Source organism: Barbus barbus (assembly GCF_936440315.1).
Source record: "Barbus barbus genome assembly, chromosome: 26".
In the NCBI taxonomy this organism is placed as follows: domain Eukaryota; kingdom Metazoa; phylum Chordata; class Actinopteri; order Cypriniformes; family Cyprinidae; genus Barbus; species Barbus barbus.
The window spans coordinates 28770756-28786233 of record NC_136754.1 but is presented as its reverse complement, the minus strand read 5'-3'; the positions used below and the strand labels follow the sequence as shown (position 1 = coordinate 28786233).

General features: G+C 36.9%; 1 protein-coding gene across 1 annotated transcript in view; it reads right to left on the bottom strand.

Moving 5' to 3' along the window:
• The window catches only part of LOC306846541 (parathyroid hormone/parathyroid hormone-related peptide receptor-like), a 126859-nt gene that overhangs the window by 36984 nt on the left and 74397 nt on the right, over nt 1-15478 (bottom strand). The window contains exon 2 of the mRNA XM_079379987.1: nt 11796-11898. Coding sequence (XP_079236113.1) covers nt 11796-11898 — 103 coding nt within the window. The remainder of the gene's footprint in view (nt 1-11795; nt 11899-15478) is intronic.

Below are 15478 nucleotides of genomic sequence, written 5' to 3'. Positions count from 1 at the left end.
ACAAATTAAAAGAAAAAGCCAACAGTTCTATGTGGAACGACTAATTCAAGGTAATAATACTAAACTTAACTAACTAAAAGTGAATGACAGATTGTGCATGATTACATATAAAGTCTTTAGCCTTATTTTATCACCCCTTGAAATGTATTTCTGTACTTTATGTAATTATAATTTTGGTCGATTGCACTTTAGTGTGACAATGACTTCTATTACACATGTGACACCATCTTTAAAACCGCAGAATATACCGCAAAATCTCTTTCAATTGCTTAAAAAACTAAAACACATTGCAAACATTTATCGCAACTTTTTTCTTTGTTTCATGACATACTTTAACTTGGATAACACCGAAAGCACAAAGCAGTTTCTATTCCTGCACTAATAACAATGGTTTATGTCATTCAACTCTCTGAAGGTGAAATAGTGTAGGAACAAAAGAATGAAGCTAAGATTTAGACCACCTACATTATTTCCAAAGTCTGTTCTTACATATAAGCATGAAAAATGGCCAATTATGATTTAAAAAGTCTAAAGGTCTGGAAATACAATCTCAATGATTAAAGCTAACACATTTATATGCACTTTCAAATGCTTTTCGATATTAGCGATTATTTTGTGTGCAGGCAGAACAATTGTCAGGGTTCTGTCCTGGCAGTCCTGTCCTTATTGACTTTGTGTGTCAGTGTTTGTTTTATGTATGAGCACATGACTTTGTGTTTGTGTTGCCCATGTGCTCCTCTTGTCTTGCCTCTTTGTTACCCTTTACCGTGCCCATTTGTTTAGTTCTCATCTAGTCCTCATTTGGTTAATTTTGACTTGTTCCTTGTGTGATTTCCTTCCTATACATTATTTTCCTGATTGTTTAGTGCCACACATTTTGTGTTTCATCCTTTGTGTCCCTTGCCGTACTCTTTTGCTTTTTAGTTGTCTTACCTTGTCCAGTTATCGTGACCTGTCTCTGTTTGTGTTCTAGCCATCAGCTCAGTTAGGCCAGTGGATTCTGCCAGGTTGTTTATCCCAGCCTTTGGACTGTCCCACCAGGCTCTGACCCCTGGATTTGCCTGTATGGATTGGCCGCTTATTTATGACCCCTATCTGTCATCAACAAGTGCTGCTCCAGTCCCTAAAGTTTCCTCTCCACCTGACTTTCAACCACTCTGCCTGCCTGATTATCGACCTATCTGATGTCAATAGTTCGCTGTCTGGACTTATCACCTGGTTTCGATTCTCATTTGGCTCTCACTCTCTTACAGTTATTTCAGTTTTTATTGCAGAGTAAGTATTGAGACTGCCAATACATACTACTATGATGCAATCTGTATTGTTAAAAGCGCTATATAAATAAAGGTGACTTGACTAGTATGTATTGCTACTGCCAATACATCCACAGACATGCTCCTATGAGCATGTAATACATTAAATAACCAGTAGTACATCTAGAAAGGTGTAGCTGGGGGAGGTGGAGGGTTTCTGATACAGAAAACACAGAATCAAACCATTTAACTGTTCAGTAGCAATCTCACTGGCTGCAGATGCAACTAGGGATGTAAACAGGCAGAACATATCCAGTAAAATTTCTGGATACTTTCCAAAAGTTTCTGAAAATGTCCAAAATTTTCCTAGTTTCTACAAATTCCTGGCAATTTTCTAGAAAGGTACTAGAAATCTACCCCTTTGCAACCCTAGATGCAACAGACACCAATCAGCTTGTGCCATGTAGTACATTATCTGATAGCTATCAGATTACATGTAAAATACTTATCAGTCTGTGCAATCTAGAGTTTTATGACTGTTCTAGATAGTACAGAGACTTGCTACTGGAAATACATACACAGACACATTTTTTGTGAGCATATAATACATACTGCTGCTGGACAAATAGCTTATATGAAATCATCTTTAGCACATCTAGACAGGTGGAGCTGGGGGAGGTGGAAGGTCTCTGTTAGCATGCTGCAACATTTTCTTAAAACAAACACCACAGGAAACCATTTGACTCTTGTGCACCACGCTCATTTGCTGCAGATGCAGCAGAGCCCAGTTAGTTTGTGCCACATAAGAAATGATGTGATAGCTATCAGATTGCATGTAAAAGACCTATCAGCCTGTACCACCTAGAGTTTCATGTCTGAACTAGATAGTACAGAGACTTGCTACTGGAAATACATATACATACACACTTTTGTGATCATTTAATACATGCTGCTTCTGAACAAATAACTTACATGAAATCATCCTAAGAACATCTAGACAGGTGGAGCTGGGGGAGTTGGAGGGATTCTAATGCAGAAAACGTTTAATGCAAACATTTAATTGCTGAGCAGGAAGCTCTTTGGCAACAGAACCCAATCAGCTAGTGCCATGTAGTAAACGATGTGATAGCTATCAGATAGCATGTAAAGCACCTATCAGCATGCTCCATCTGGAGCTGGGGGAGGAGGAGGGTTTCTGATAGTGCGCTTGAAGACTTGCTTTTAGCAAACACCAAACCAAACCATTTCACTGTTGTGCATCAGGCTCATGGGCTACAGATTCAACAGAGACCAATTAGCTTGTGCAATGTAGTAAATGACAGCTAGTAGATTCTAGAGGATGTAAAGGATCACCCTGCACTATATAGAGTTTAATGACTGAACTAGACAGTTCTATCATGACAGCTCTCGGAATAATTCATGCTGGTGCTATTATAAGTACAGAGACTTGCCAATACACAGACAAGCTGCTGTTGTGCAAACAACATACATGAAATTACCCCCCGACAAAGCAGGAGAGAAAATAAAATGAAAAATACAAGTCTGAGTATATAAAACAAGCTGCTGCATCAATAGACATGCATATATCCCCACACATGGTATGGCAGTAAACAGGACAGGACAGGATAATATAGCCCTCCAAAACAAGCAGATCTACTGCCAAGACATATGTACCGCCACTGCTCCGACAAGCAATGAGAACGGCATAAACACTAGCTATGTGTGATTCGCAGCATGGTTTAATGCTACACTCTTTGAAACAAACAAACAAAAAAAGTAGAAATCTGTTTTTGGGTGAACTATCCCTTTAAGGACCTTACAGCCTGCGCCATCTAGAGTTTCATGACAGAACTAGATATTTATACTAAGTAAAGCTTTGGTTGAGAATTATCTCACTCTTGGGTCCTCTCTCCCCACAGAAATGCCTTTTTGTTTTTTTCCATATTTTCTTGGTAACGCTAGTATTTCTGGCTTTGCTTTCAGTCGCTGTTATTGAAACCAGCTGCCCCCAACTTGCCACAAATAACTAGTTAAGGATAAATCTCGGCTTATGGCTTTACTGCAGATTCATTATTTTCCTATGCCTGTAATTAAAGATTTTCAGAGGGGAAATCAAAGCACATGATGGAGCTCATTTAATATGCCTGGAGACCAGCTTGTCAATTTTTCGCGAATGTAATTAAAGGAGAGTTTCAGACAACAGGTCTGTTTTGCAGCACGTTTGTCCTGGAGGGAGTGTGCCATGTGTGTTTCACATTTCCAAAATAACAATAGCCAAATGTCGACGTTTTGTCTTATATATAGAGCATTAAGTCGCAGACCACCTCCAATAGCCCAGTGGTTTCAGACATAACTCCACACAGAAACATCACATATATAATTTCCCAAAATCCAAGGTTACGAGGAAGCTATCATCGTATCTGATGAGGCTGTGGCTATTGATGATGTCATTTGGGGTTTCTGAATAATATTTGTCTTCTCGCCCCCTTCTCGCATGAGGATTCGGGCCTGGCCCGAATTGTGCCGGCGTTTTGATATATGAAAGCTTTTATAGCAATCTGGTGGTGTTATTTTACACCCAACCGCAAAGTTTGAGCGTCAGGCTATTTTCACACACAGGCCAGAGAGTCTCAGGGCTTGTGGAAGCCACATCCCTGCACTGTGCGACCCAGGCTGAAACCTCAGTGTCTCTCTCAATGGGAACCTTGTTCATGCCCCGCCATGGAGACTTGGTCTTAACCGAAGCACAAACGTGCAATAATAACAAATAAGAGCTGTGCAGTACAGTGAGTTCTGAGGCCAGGCCTTGACTTGAGGTTGGGCTCTGCCACCTCCAGCCTGGACTAGAATAGATAAACCGACTCAGCTAACTATTTGCTGAGCAAACAATCTCAGATACGCATGTCGATGCGATGGTCTAATAATAGTTGGCTCGACGGTTAGTGGAGAATGCCACATGAATTGCATATAAAACTTCAAGGGTGGTCTCACAAAGACATGGTCAGGGGCGAGGCAAAGCCATTGCTGAATCAATCCTCATGTCTCTCCTCGCTCAGCAAGACAGAGGGATGTAGCGGGCAGCCGTTTCCTTTTGATGACGAATTCTTGAAAATAGATTTGTTTTTACTGCTACTCCTGTAGAAAATCTCCTTAATGTGCTATGACATACATTTATTGTACTTGGGCCAGAGACGTCTTTGGCAATTCCTCACAAAAGCAAGAGAACACTGAGCATTGCTGAGACGGTGGTGACAGTGGCGAGCGCTTAATGCATCATTTGAGACAAAAGGGAAGGGAAATGTATCCGTCTGTTCTCCGTGCAAAATTCTGTTACAATCCCAGATGCTACAAGAATTTATAACACTGTTGAGATGATAAAACTCACACAATGATATGACCTGCTTTAAAAGACCTTAGGAAAATGAGTAACACTTTAGTATAGGGACCTATTTGGTTATTATCATGCCTGTTATTAACATATTGGCTGTTTATTGGTACTTATAAAGCACATACACGCATTCTGCATGACCATATACTACATCCCTAATCCTACCCAATAACTAAATGTAACAACTACCTTACTAACTACTAATATGCAGCAAATTAGGAGTTTATTTAGGCAACAGTCATAGTTTATGGTTAATTTGACTCTCTAACTCTAGCACTCTCTATTCTAATTCTATTCTTATAAATAAAAAAACTTGTCCCTTTTAGACTTTCACTCTATTCATTTACTAGCTGCTTGTTTTCTTAAAAATAAATTAATAAATAAAACACTAGCTTTTCTAATCTTCTTGTATTCTATCTACAGAGCTGGGTAGATTACTTACAAATTGTACCGTTTCTGATTCCAGATTACATGACAAAAATTGCAGTCAGTAATGTAATCCGTTATATTTTAATATAATCAGATTACTTTTAGATTACTTTTGATTTAACTCGTTAATCACATTGATTTAAATAACATTATCTTGTACCGTAATGATGTAAACAATGCAAAGAGTAAGAAAACTTGTTCCATTCATTGTAATTTACAACATAAAGTGCATGAAACATTATATTACATCAAGGTTTCCCAAACTAGGGTTCGTAAAGGAACTGCAGGGGGGTTTGTGTTTAATGAAAAGCTGACAATTAATTAAATCATAACAAGAAACAAAATATTGTGTTCGTGTGGACGGCGAATCCGTATATTTTCTGAAACGATGACGTCATCAGCCCACGTCTCGCCCCTAATCAGACACCGCTGCGTCACATAACAGCGACAACAACAACAACAATGTCAGACTACGTGCCTGTGTTCGTGCTGCAGAACCTACTGAGCTCATTAGTTTTATTAAAGCAAAATCTTATGCTTTGTGTGTTAGTTTATATTCAGCGGGCAAGGTTTACGCACATGGTCCAAGTCTTCTTCTCTGTTTTTTTGTGTATCTCTGTGGCAGAATTACAGCGCCACATATTGGTCTGGCATGTGTACTACATCGTTTTCAGTCGGTTTCAGTGATTCCATGTGGACGCAGATATTTCCTGAGACGACTCCGTGTTTACGGAATTTGAGGCAAAAAAAAAAGATTGGATACGGAGAAACCCGTCTTCGTGTGGACGTAGCCTTAAAGTGTCACTCTGTGTTCGTCTTGCCTGTGCTCCACGTCTCTTGAAGTTTGTAATTAAAAGATTCCCGTTTGTGAAGAACTCGTTGTCTCCTCGTTCCCTTCCTCCGACGAAGCGTGACAATAACAGGGTCTGATATGGGTGTGACCAAGTTTACCCAAATGCTTATAATTCTTAAATTGTTAAATAATGCATAGTATATTTTTAAACATTATAAAGCATCTGAAATCTGACAACTGCTGCTTGCTACTTCTTTTTTTCATTTAAAAAAAATATAATAATTAATAGGTTCAGATACAAAAAGGCGAAAAGTGTGACAATTGACCCAAATACAAAATGCATTGCGACCATTAGCAGTCACATCTGGTCTCAGCAAAAAGACATCATGCATGCTCTGTCTCAGAGGTTACACGCTTAGCCTAATTTCAATAGAAGTTCTATGATCAGAAAGACGTGTGCACCCTTCCAAAAGGGGTCAGAAAACAGCCACCAGAAAGAGCGCAGAGTCATCAGGTAAACAGGTCAGATCTGACTCACCCACCCAACACAGGGCCGAGAGCAAAGACCAGATCGCAGGAAATCTCACCCAAGATCCAGCACAAATAACATCACTTCACATTATTGGGATGCCTTCAACAGATTTGATAAAACATAATTTTCCTTTTTTTTCATGATGATTGTTGTATGTATATGTAGTAGGGGTGTAACGATACCCCAGTGTCTAGCTTCATAACTTATCTTCTGAATCCTTCTCTATATTCTCTAACTGAATATCATAATTTAAAATTGCAGTTGAGCTATGCTATTACTTTACAGCATGAAACTTAGAGGAAAGTGGATTTGTTTCTAAATTCTCTGAACAGTGGGTCTGAATGCAGTTAATGAACATACTGAACAAACAAAAGGATTCTACAAGTTTTGTTTATATGAACCCATTTGCAACCTGATTCACATTTTTGTTTATAAGTGCATTACATGTATTCCAAACAAAACTTGACCATATAACAAAATGATCATATAATATTTTACTCCTTCAGTCGTGCACCTCTGAGATGTTCAATCACTTCAGTAGAGACGGTCCTCAAGTATATTTTATAATCTCTAATGGAGTCTGAGACCATGTAAAAAAAAACTGGGATTCAAAATATAATTCAAATCTAGGCATAAACAGAATATTTCAGGTTTTTGAAGAATATAAAACACAGAATAGTTATGACGTAATATAAACAAGAGCTATTTAAGACATTAAATATTTGACAATGAGCAAAATCGCAAACAATTTCAAGCCCCAAATTTATGCAAAACATGCTAGTGGTCTCAGACTTCTGGACCCACTGTGTATTATAATTATTCCTGTTTTTTTGCAAACCAACGTAAATGAGACATTGGAAATTAGTGTAAAAGCACAGCTGTCCATCTTGGCAGTGAGACGAAAGAGATGTCGGGAGGCATTAGGTGTGACAGAGCTCAGAGGAGCTAACATTGACTGCATCTGAATGAGATGTCATTTGAGTGCCAGATGTCTGCTCAACATCAGCATCCAGCTGCATTGAGACATGTGGCCTCTAATAGAAGATTTAGGAGCATCTACTCATAAAGCCCTCTGCTGCTGGATTAACTCAAGACTAAGTTCTGTTGAGAACAGCTCAGCACTGAGCTGGACTGCCTGCTGTTACTGCATAAACACAGTCATGGCCAAATCAATCTTCACTTCCATCTCTTTTTCATTGAAATAAACCAGCTACTACTAATAAATGTGCGAATTTAAACTGGGCTCTCACTTTTTTAACTAATGAATTTCCATGATTTATGTCCAACTGTCCTGAGCGTGTTCACGACAGCCTATCTCTCAAATGGACCATTGACTGTCTATAGTCTCAATTAGGAGTGTCAATGGTCCATTTGAGAGATAAGCAGCAGTAATGCACTTATAAGTCTGCGATCTGCCGTAAAGCAAGAAGAAGAAGACGTGCCGCGCTCCGGCTGTTGTGAACGCGCTCAGGACAGTTGGACATTGCGGTGGATCTGAAGTAAAAAACGATATAAATACTGTTCAGTTTCTTGCACATACTGATCGTTTCGTGTCTTTAGACCTCAATTTATCGTCACGAGCCGCAGGGTTTAATTTGGTTTTGTTTGTGTATGTTTTGTTTTTTCTCTCAAAGCCGTGAGTCCCATTGACTGCCATTATATGACTGACAGACTGCAACGGTTTGAGTTAAAAATCTTCTTTGTGTTCTACTGAAGAAACAAAGTCACCTACATCTTGGTTGCCCTTGGGGTAAGATAAACATCAAATTTAAATTTTTGGGTGAACTATCCCTTTAAATACTGTATAGGCTATAAAATGTGTATATAAAACAATAACGGATTTAACAGCAAAAATGAATCAAAATCTAATGTTAATGTTTTTTTTACGTAACTTTCGCCCATTAAATACTTTGGTCAGTTCAATGAAGTATTTATGCAATTTATATTATTTATCTGAAAGAATTAAAAAAGCAGTTTCATGTCAATCATTGCCAAAGCTGATATGGGATTTAAAAACGTAACTTGTAATAAATAACGCCATTATTTTTAGAGAAAGTAATTAGCAGAGTAATCTAACACTGTTGAACATGTAATTAGTAACTAGTAATTAAAAATAAGCAATATCCAGCTGCTGATGAAATATTTTTCAGGAACTCTTTATTTTAAGGACCAATTCTCACGATCAGCAAGTTGTTTATTAACATATTGGCTGTTTATTAGTACTTATAAAGTACATATTCTGCATGACCATATTCTAGATCCCTTAACGCTACACTATACCTAAACTTAACAGCTACCTTACTAAGTATTAATAAGCAGCAAATTAGGAGTTTATTGAGGCAAATATTGTAGTTAGTTATTTAATAGAGAATTGGACTTTTAAAAAAATGTTGACCAAATGTTTTATGATTTTTTAATAACTTTTTAAAATCAATTTTGGTAAAACTTTGCAATAAGGTCTGATTTGTTAATTAATTATTAGTAACTCTCTTAACTATAATTAAGTAACGAACAATATCTTTTACAGCATTTAATAATTTATTTTTTAAATTGAATGCGATGGGAAAAAGAAAGACCTGCAGTCTGCAGCATGTCCTCATACCATCTGCTCACAATAATTGAATCTGTCTAGAACAAACAAAAACGCCTAAAAATAAAATAATGGCAAGTAGTTACTGTCTGGCAAAATACATGACTGCTTCTGAAAAAAGCAAAATCATAAGCATAAGTTAAACCATTTGATATAAATATGAAAAATATGAAATGCAGAAGGCGATACTCTAATTTGAATTTGAAATCCTTAATTAAACACGCATAATTATTTGAAGCACAGGATGTCTTGGAAAAGTACTCTTTCTGTGTGACTAATGTGCTGCAGCTTATGTCATGTTTCATTACGGCTTGAATCTGAGACTGAACACTGAAATGTCCAACACATATTCCCATTGTGTGAGAACCGACTATTGAGAGTCTGACTTCCAGATTCCTCAGCACTCACTCCGGCTCGGACATAAACATCCTTAACTGTTTCATGCTGCGAGACAGAAGTGACTTAACGCAAGTAAAATAAGCCTGTGATGAGAAGACAATAATACAGCAGTCTGGCTATGACAATAGGCTGCCAAAACGGTTATTTAAAATGCGTTTGAGACGGGGCACCAGAGAATGAAGTGACCACAGTGAAAGGAAACTGAGGTTACCATAAAAATGAAAGCCTTTCACACACTCTATTCCCAGATCTCTATTTAGCGTGGCAAATCACCCAAAAGGGATTACACACAACTGCGCTATGCTATTTTCCAGGGAAACTTGTGGCTACATTTAGCAGCTCTTTTATGTTGCAATGCCAACATATCTTTCAGACACTACGACATTAGGTCATTAAGCAAGGATAAGACACAGAAAACTGTGATTCAATAACTCATTTGTATCCCCACTGGTAACACTTTATCATTTTCATTCATAAATCATTAAACATTGTGTAATGTCTTTGTAGATGTTCACTAATAACAGTAGTACAAAAGTACAATTCCTATTAAGGTACTAAATAATTAACAGTAAACGTTTATAAACGATGAATAGATTTGACTAGATTGAGTACTGCAAAAGCATGAACAAATAATTAATAAATGATTTGTAAAGATACGCAAGTAGCCGAAAAAATGCAAATATGTCAACTTTACAGACTCTGCTTGTGAGATAATGAATCATGTTTTAATTTGATTTGATATTTGATTTGTAAAGTTTACCACATCAAATATATCAGCATAAATTGTGTTTAAACTTGGCAAGATTTTGACAACATTTGTAAATGTAAAAAGGTGCATTAGATGATTTATAAATCATTTTAATCGGTTTAAATAATCAGTTTAATGGTATTTTTAAGCGTGCAAATGCACATTAATAAATAAGCTGTTAATTAGTGTATAACATCTGTTCAAATTATTTGTAGATTTTTAAAAGCTGCATGAATTGAATTTGTAATAACATTTTAAGCATTTTATTACAGAGTTATTCATTCATTCATGTTCAATAAGTTCATTAGTAAACATTTACAAGCATATGTGACCCTGGAGCACAAAAGCAGTCTTAAATCGCTGGGGTATATTTGTAGCAATAGCCAAAAATACATTGTCCTATCCTAACAAACCAATGGAAAGCGTATTACTTCGGCTGGTGTATAAATCTCAATTTTGTCAAATTGACCCTTATGACTGGTTTTGTGGTCCACGGTAATTTTTGTTAATGATTCATTTTTTAACAGTGCATAGTCATTTATGAATTAAACCTTTAATAATAACATTATTAAACATTTTAATTTACACAAACTAATGATTCACTATTCATTATATAATGTTCAAGTTTATAAGTAAACATTTAGAGTACAAGAACTCGTATTTGTAGCTATTTGAATATAAACCAAGGATCTGTTGAACATTATATAATGTTTATTAATGAAAGTTATTCTAAAGTGTTACCTCAGCACTCAACAATGTTCACAGAAGTCTCACATTGGCAAATGTGCAAGCAAAAGCATACATACGTGTTACATATAAATATGTAAATATGTAGATGTAAATAATTTTGTTGGATAAATAGTTTATTATTATACTGTTATATTAACACTAAATAAGCTGTTTGACTTTGTAGGGAGATGAACAAGAAGGAAAGAAACATGAAACTGCACAAAACAAAGCACTTCTTTTTTAAAGATGAAATCCCTTAAATGCACATCACGTCATATACTGTAACAGACAGTTTTTGGTAAGAAGGAACTTAGTAGGAAGACTTGAGGGCGGCATATTCCCAGTAAACAACAATTTTATTGTTCTTTCAGTATAATGACAATAAAGATATTGAATTGAATCTGAAATTGACAGGTTATGTTACTGAATGAGAGCATTTGTCCTGTGTGTGTGTGTGTGTGTGTGTGTGTGTGTGTGTGTGTGTGTGTGTGTGTGTGTGTGTGTTTTAAAGCAGGATGCTGACAGACAGCTGCCTAACTTGGTAAACATCTTAAATAACGATGTGTCAGGGTGGTGTAATAGAAACTAATGAATTCTGTTGGCTTTGGCTCTGTCTGATGAAGTGTTGCTCAGATATCCAATTTAATCAATGCCAGTTCATTTTAGCCTCATCCTGACTGCATGTGTTTCAGTCAAGCACCTCAGGGCTGACCCCAGATCACGTCCCTACAGACACACATGTATCGACAACTGCTGCGTTTATCAAATATGTCAATTCAGCAATGCTAAATTGACCTGAGAGTGAGTATAACTGCCCTCTAGGTAGTGCTCAGTGACAGTGGACGTCTATGTTTGCCACCCTGGAGAGATTAGTAGTCTGTTTCTCTCAATTTTGTTTATTTTTATTTTTAATAATAGGACATCTTTGACTTACCAGTGATTTTATGTTTGGACTTGATGGCTTGCTCACATTTTTGTTTTGCCTTGAGCAGAAGATAGATTTGTTCTTCTTTAGTGAGGACATCATCAGCATCAACCTGTACAGACACACAACATATATAATTTAATATAATTCAGAATTGATTTGCATGGGCATAATTTACCCTTATGTGGACATATTGGTTTAACCTTAATACACTCACACATATCAAGCTCATATATATTTATGTTTATAAAAAACAGGAATATCGTTGTTACAAGGATATTTTTTTTGTGTTAGCACTAAACTGAAAAAAAAGAAAAAGTAAACAGCAAGTAACCTTAAATTAACTGTGAAATTTTTAAGTAGAAAGAAGTTTTTTTTTAAGTATACTCCGATTTCTGAATGTCTTACTGGAAAAACAGTACCAACCCAGAGTCATGCTACATTCACGATCATTAGATTTCTTGCACATAATAAACAATATTAAAGCATTTTTTCAAATATCACATGTGCTGGGGATATTTGTGGTTGCTAGATGAATAGCTGGGAAGTGTCTGTCACCATATTCATAAAGTGAACTATAATTTCATTAACTGCATCACAAACTTCAGAATGATATGGCAAATTCAGTTTGGCCCATGATGGATACAGCAGAGCCCCCCCCCCCCCCAAAAAAAAAAGTATTTGGACACCTAAACCAGACTTAAAAATGTATGAATTTCTTTGCATTAGATAAGAAAATATCACTTCGAAAGATAGCACAAGCACATTTTTCAACAATAGATATACTGTTTATCAAAATTAAGATAAATCTATTGTGATATTTTCTGGCTGTCAAACGCTAGTGGAAAATGTCCATGTGATAAATTACTGTAAACCTGTTCTTACTCTGCTAGGACTTTTGAGTGAACTTGAGGGCAATTGACTACACATGAAAAATCACAGTCACACTAGTTGATTAAAAGTAATTGCAATTACTTTTAATAATTTTAAATTATTAGCATCCTCATGACTCTGTACAGGTTTGGAAAATGGATACATGAATGGATTATTAAGTCTGGTTTAACACCAGATGCTTTCTGAGGTCACTCTATGCACTTGTACATTTTCTGAGAGATGTGAAAAGATATTTTGTTCCTCTAGTCATAAACAAATCCCACAGCAGTCTTATATCAGGGAGACAAACACAAAACCAGCTATTTTTATCTTTTTAATATCAGTGCACAATCCTTGGTAACAAAAGCTTTGCCAAGTAAACAAAAAGAACAATATCTCTGTAGTTTATACACTTCATATCCCAGCTGGGTTTTGGTAATGAAAGTGCTATAATATATTCTTATATCCAGTCTGTCACAAAAGTGCAAAGTTTACTTTTAAAACTTATTAAAGATATGGTGATTATTGGAATTACATTAGATCTTTTACTGAGTGCCTAGACAAGCGCTAAATAAGATTTACAGTGGTGTTTCAGCTGAGTAGCAGACATGATTCATCCGCACTCAGATGTGATGCCAGTGTAGGTGTGACTTGAATTTGGCTTATTTTCTCTAAAATGTCTTCTACTGTTACAGTATGCCAGAAACGCCATCATTTCTACACAAGAACAACAGTTTTTCAGTGGGACACCTGGAATTATCAAGGATACCCCAGTTGGTGGAAAGTAACTATAGATGGAAGTTATTGATTTTCAGTGCTGCATTTCAGTAATATTCAGATGTTGACCATCAGAGCTTATACTAAACTAATGCTACAGTTTTCTTTATGTTCGATATCATGTTAGGTACAGTTTATTCAGTCGTACTAATCCACTGGAAAAAAGTGTTCATTGTTAATATGTTTAGTTTTTTTCAGCTTCTGTATTTTATTTCCTTCTTTAATGCATGACGTGTCATAATAACTGCCAACTCTGAAACATGAGTATACCAATTGCGCTTAAAGGCAGCATGTCTGTGCCACTAAAGCGGCCAAAAAATTAAAACAGATTTGCTTGAGGGTGGAGTTTTGTTTCACATATTTTTGTTTTAAATTTTTGTTTGGATTCCCTAGACACAGACACATGGAGCTTGGTCGATCATTTTCACAAAAAGCTAAAAATTTATATTTTGTAAACTTTTGGACTGATTAACATAGCCCCACATGTGACGTGTAAAAACAATATATGTATCGTGGCCACAAATTAAGAATTAATTCCCTCAAAATCATGACAACATTGTATATATTTGTTTTAATTAACTCAAAACAAGGGAACAAATGAGTAGAACATCTGTTTGAACAAGCATGACACCTCTGAAGATTTCCAATCAAGATCTGAGCTGAGAGACTTCACCACAGCCATGATTAGACGATCTCTTTTCTTGAACAAGCCACGATTATGGGAGAACCACCTATTTAAAATCATCATCATTTACCCAAACTAAAAGAATGTGATATTTATACAAATGGCCACATCAGGCCCTTAAGAGATTATAGTATGTCACCTGCAAAGTTTGTTAATAATGTCAGTGTCACTGCTTATAAGACCAAATGAATATTTCTTATGTTGACACGGAGAAAATGAACCCTGCATTTGATTGTCAACATTGATTACGTCCAGCTGAGTTCCAGTTACTGTTTAGATTGCAGTACATTGATTTCCGTTTGAGGGAAGGTGTCAGTGCCTGATAGACCTGCATGGCTGGAGATTCTTTCTTTGCATGTATTCACTGGTTTTGTTTAACATAGCATGCTGCACAGTACATGTGAAGTGTGCACAATATACTAATTTTCTGCATGCATAGAATGAATGGATAACTTACTCGATTTGCTGTGATGTGCAATTAGCGGAGCATACTATACTGGGTACTGTATCCCGCAATACATGTACTCTACCTGATAATCCATTTCCTGTATAATACCCAGACCAATACTATCCATTAGCCTTCACAGTCATCTCAATAGGAGCTTTCACACCACGTAGTTCTAGGAACTAGCCAGCAGGGTAGTTCCTAGGGAACCAAGTTCTCCCTTGGGCTGTTTTCCAGGTTGCATTCGCACCGGCAGCAGGAACTCTGAAACAGGCCGAAAGCGATGTCTTTTTGCGTGGCATTAACGAATGTCAACAACCGGTGAATGACGTGTGATCAGAGCTGTTTTTGCTGTGTGTGGTGGGTTTCGTGATAACGGAGATGGAATGTAAATGCACAATTTACGCAATTGCAAGAGCAAAAAGTTGGGCTAAGAGACTAAAATTGTTATGACAACTTGCAGTGTTACATATCATCGAAGCTGACTGCAGACAACAGGTAAATGCCGTTATCGCTGTTTTTCTAATTTGAAAATTGCTTTGCATTTTAATGAGTCAAATAAGAATTTGAGCCCCTATCAATCAGCAAGATTTCTGGCTCCCAGGTATCTTTTATACAGGAAAGGAGCTGAGATTAGGAGCACTCTCTTCAAGGGAGTCTCAGCATGTTACCTGTATGAAAGACACATGTCCATAGAAGCAATCAATCAATCAATAAGATTCCAAACTCTTCACCATGGCCAAGACCAAAGAGCTGTCCAAGGATGTCAGGGACAAGATTGCAGACCCACACAAGGCTGGACTAGGCTACAAGACCATCGCCAAGCAGCTTGGTGAGAAGGTGATAACAGTTGAAGAAACACAAAATAACTGTCAATCTCCCTCGGTCTGGGGCTCCATGCAAGATCTCACC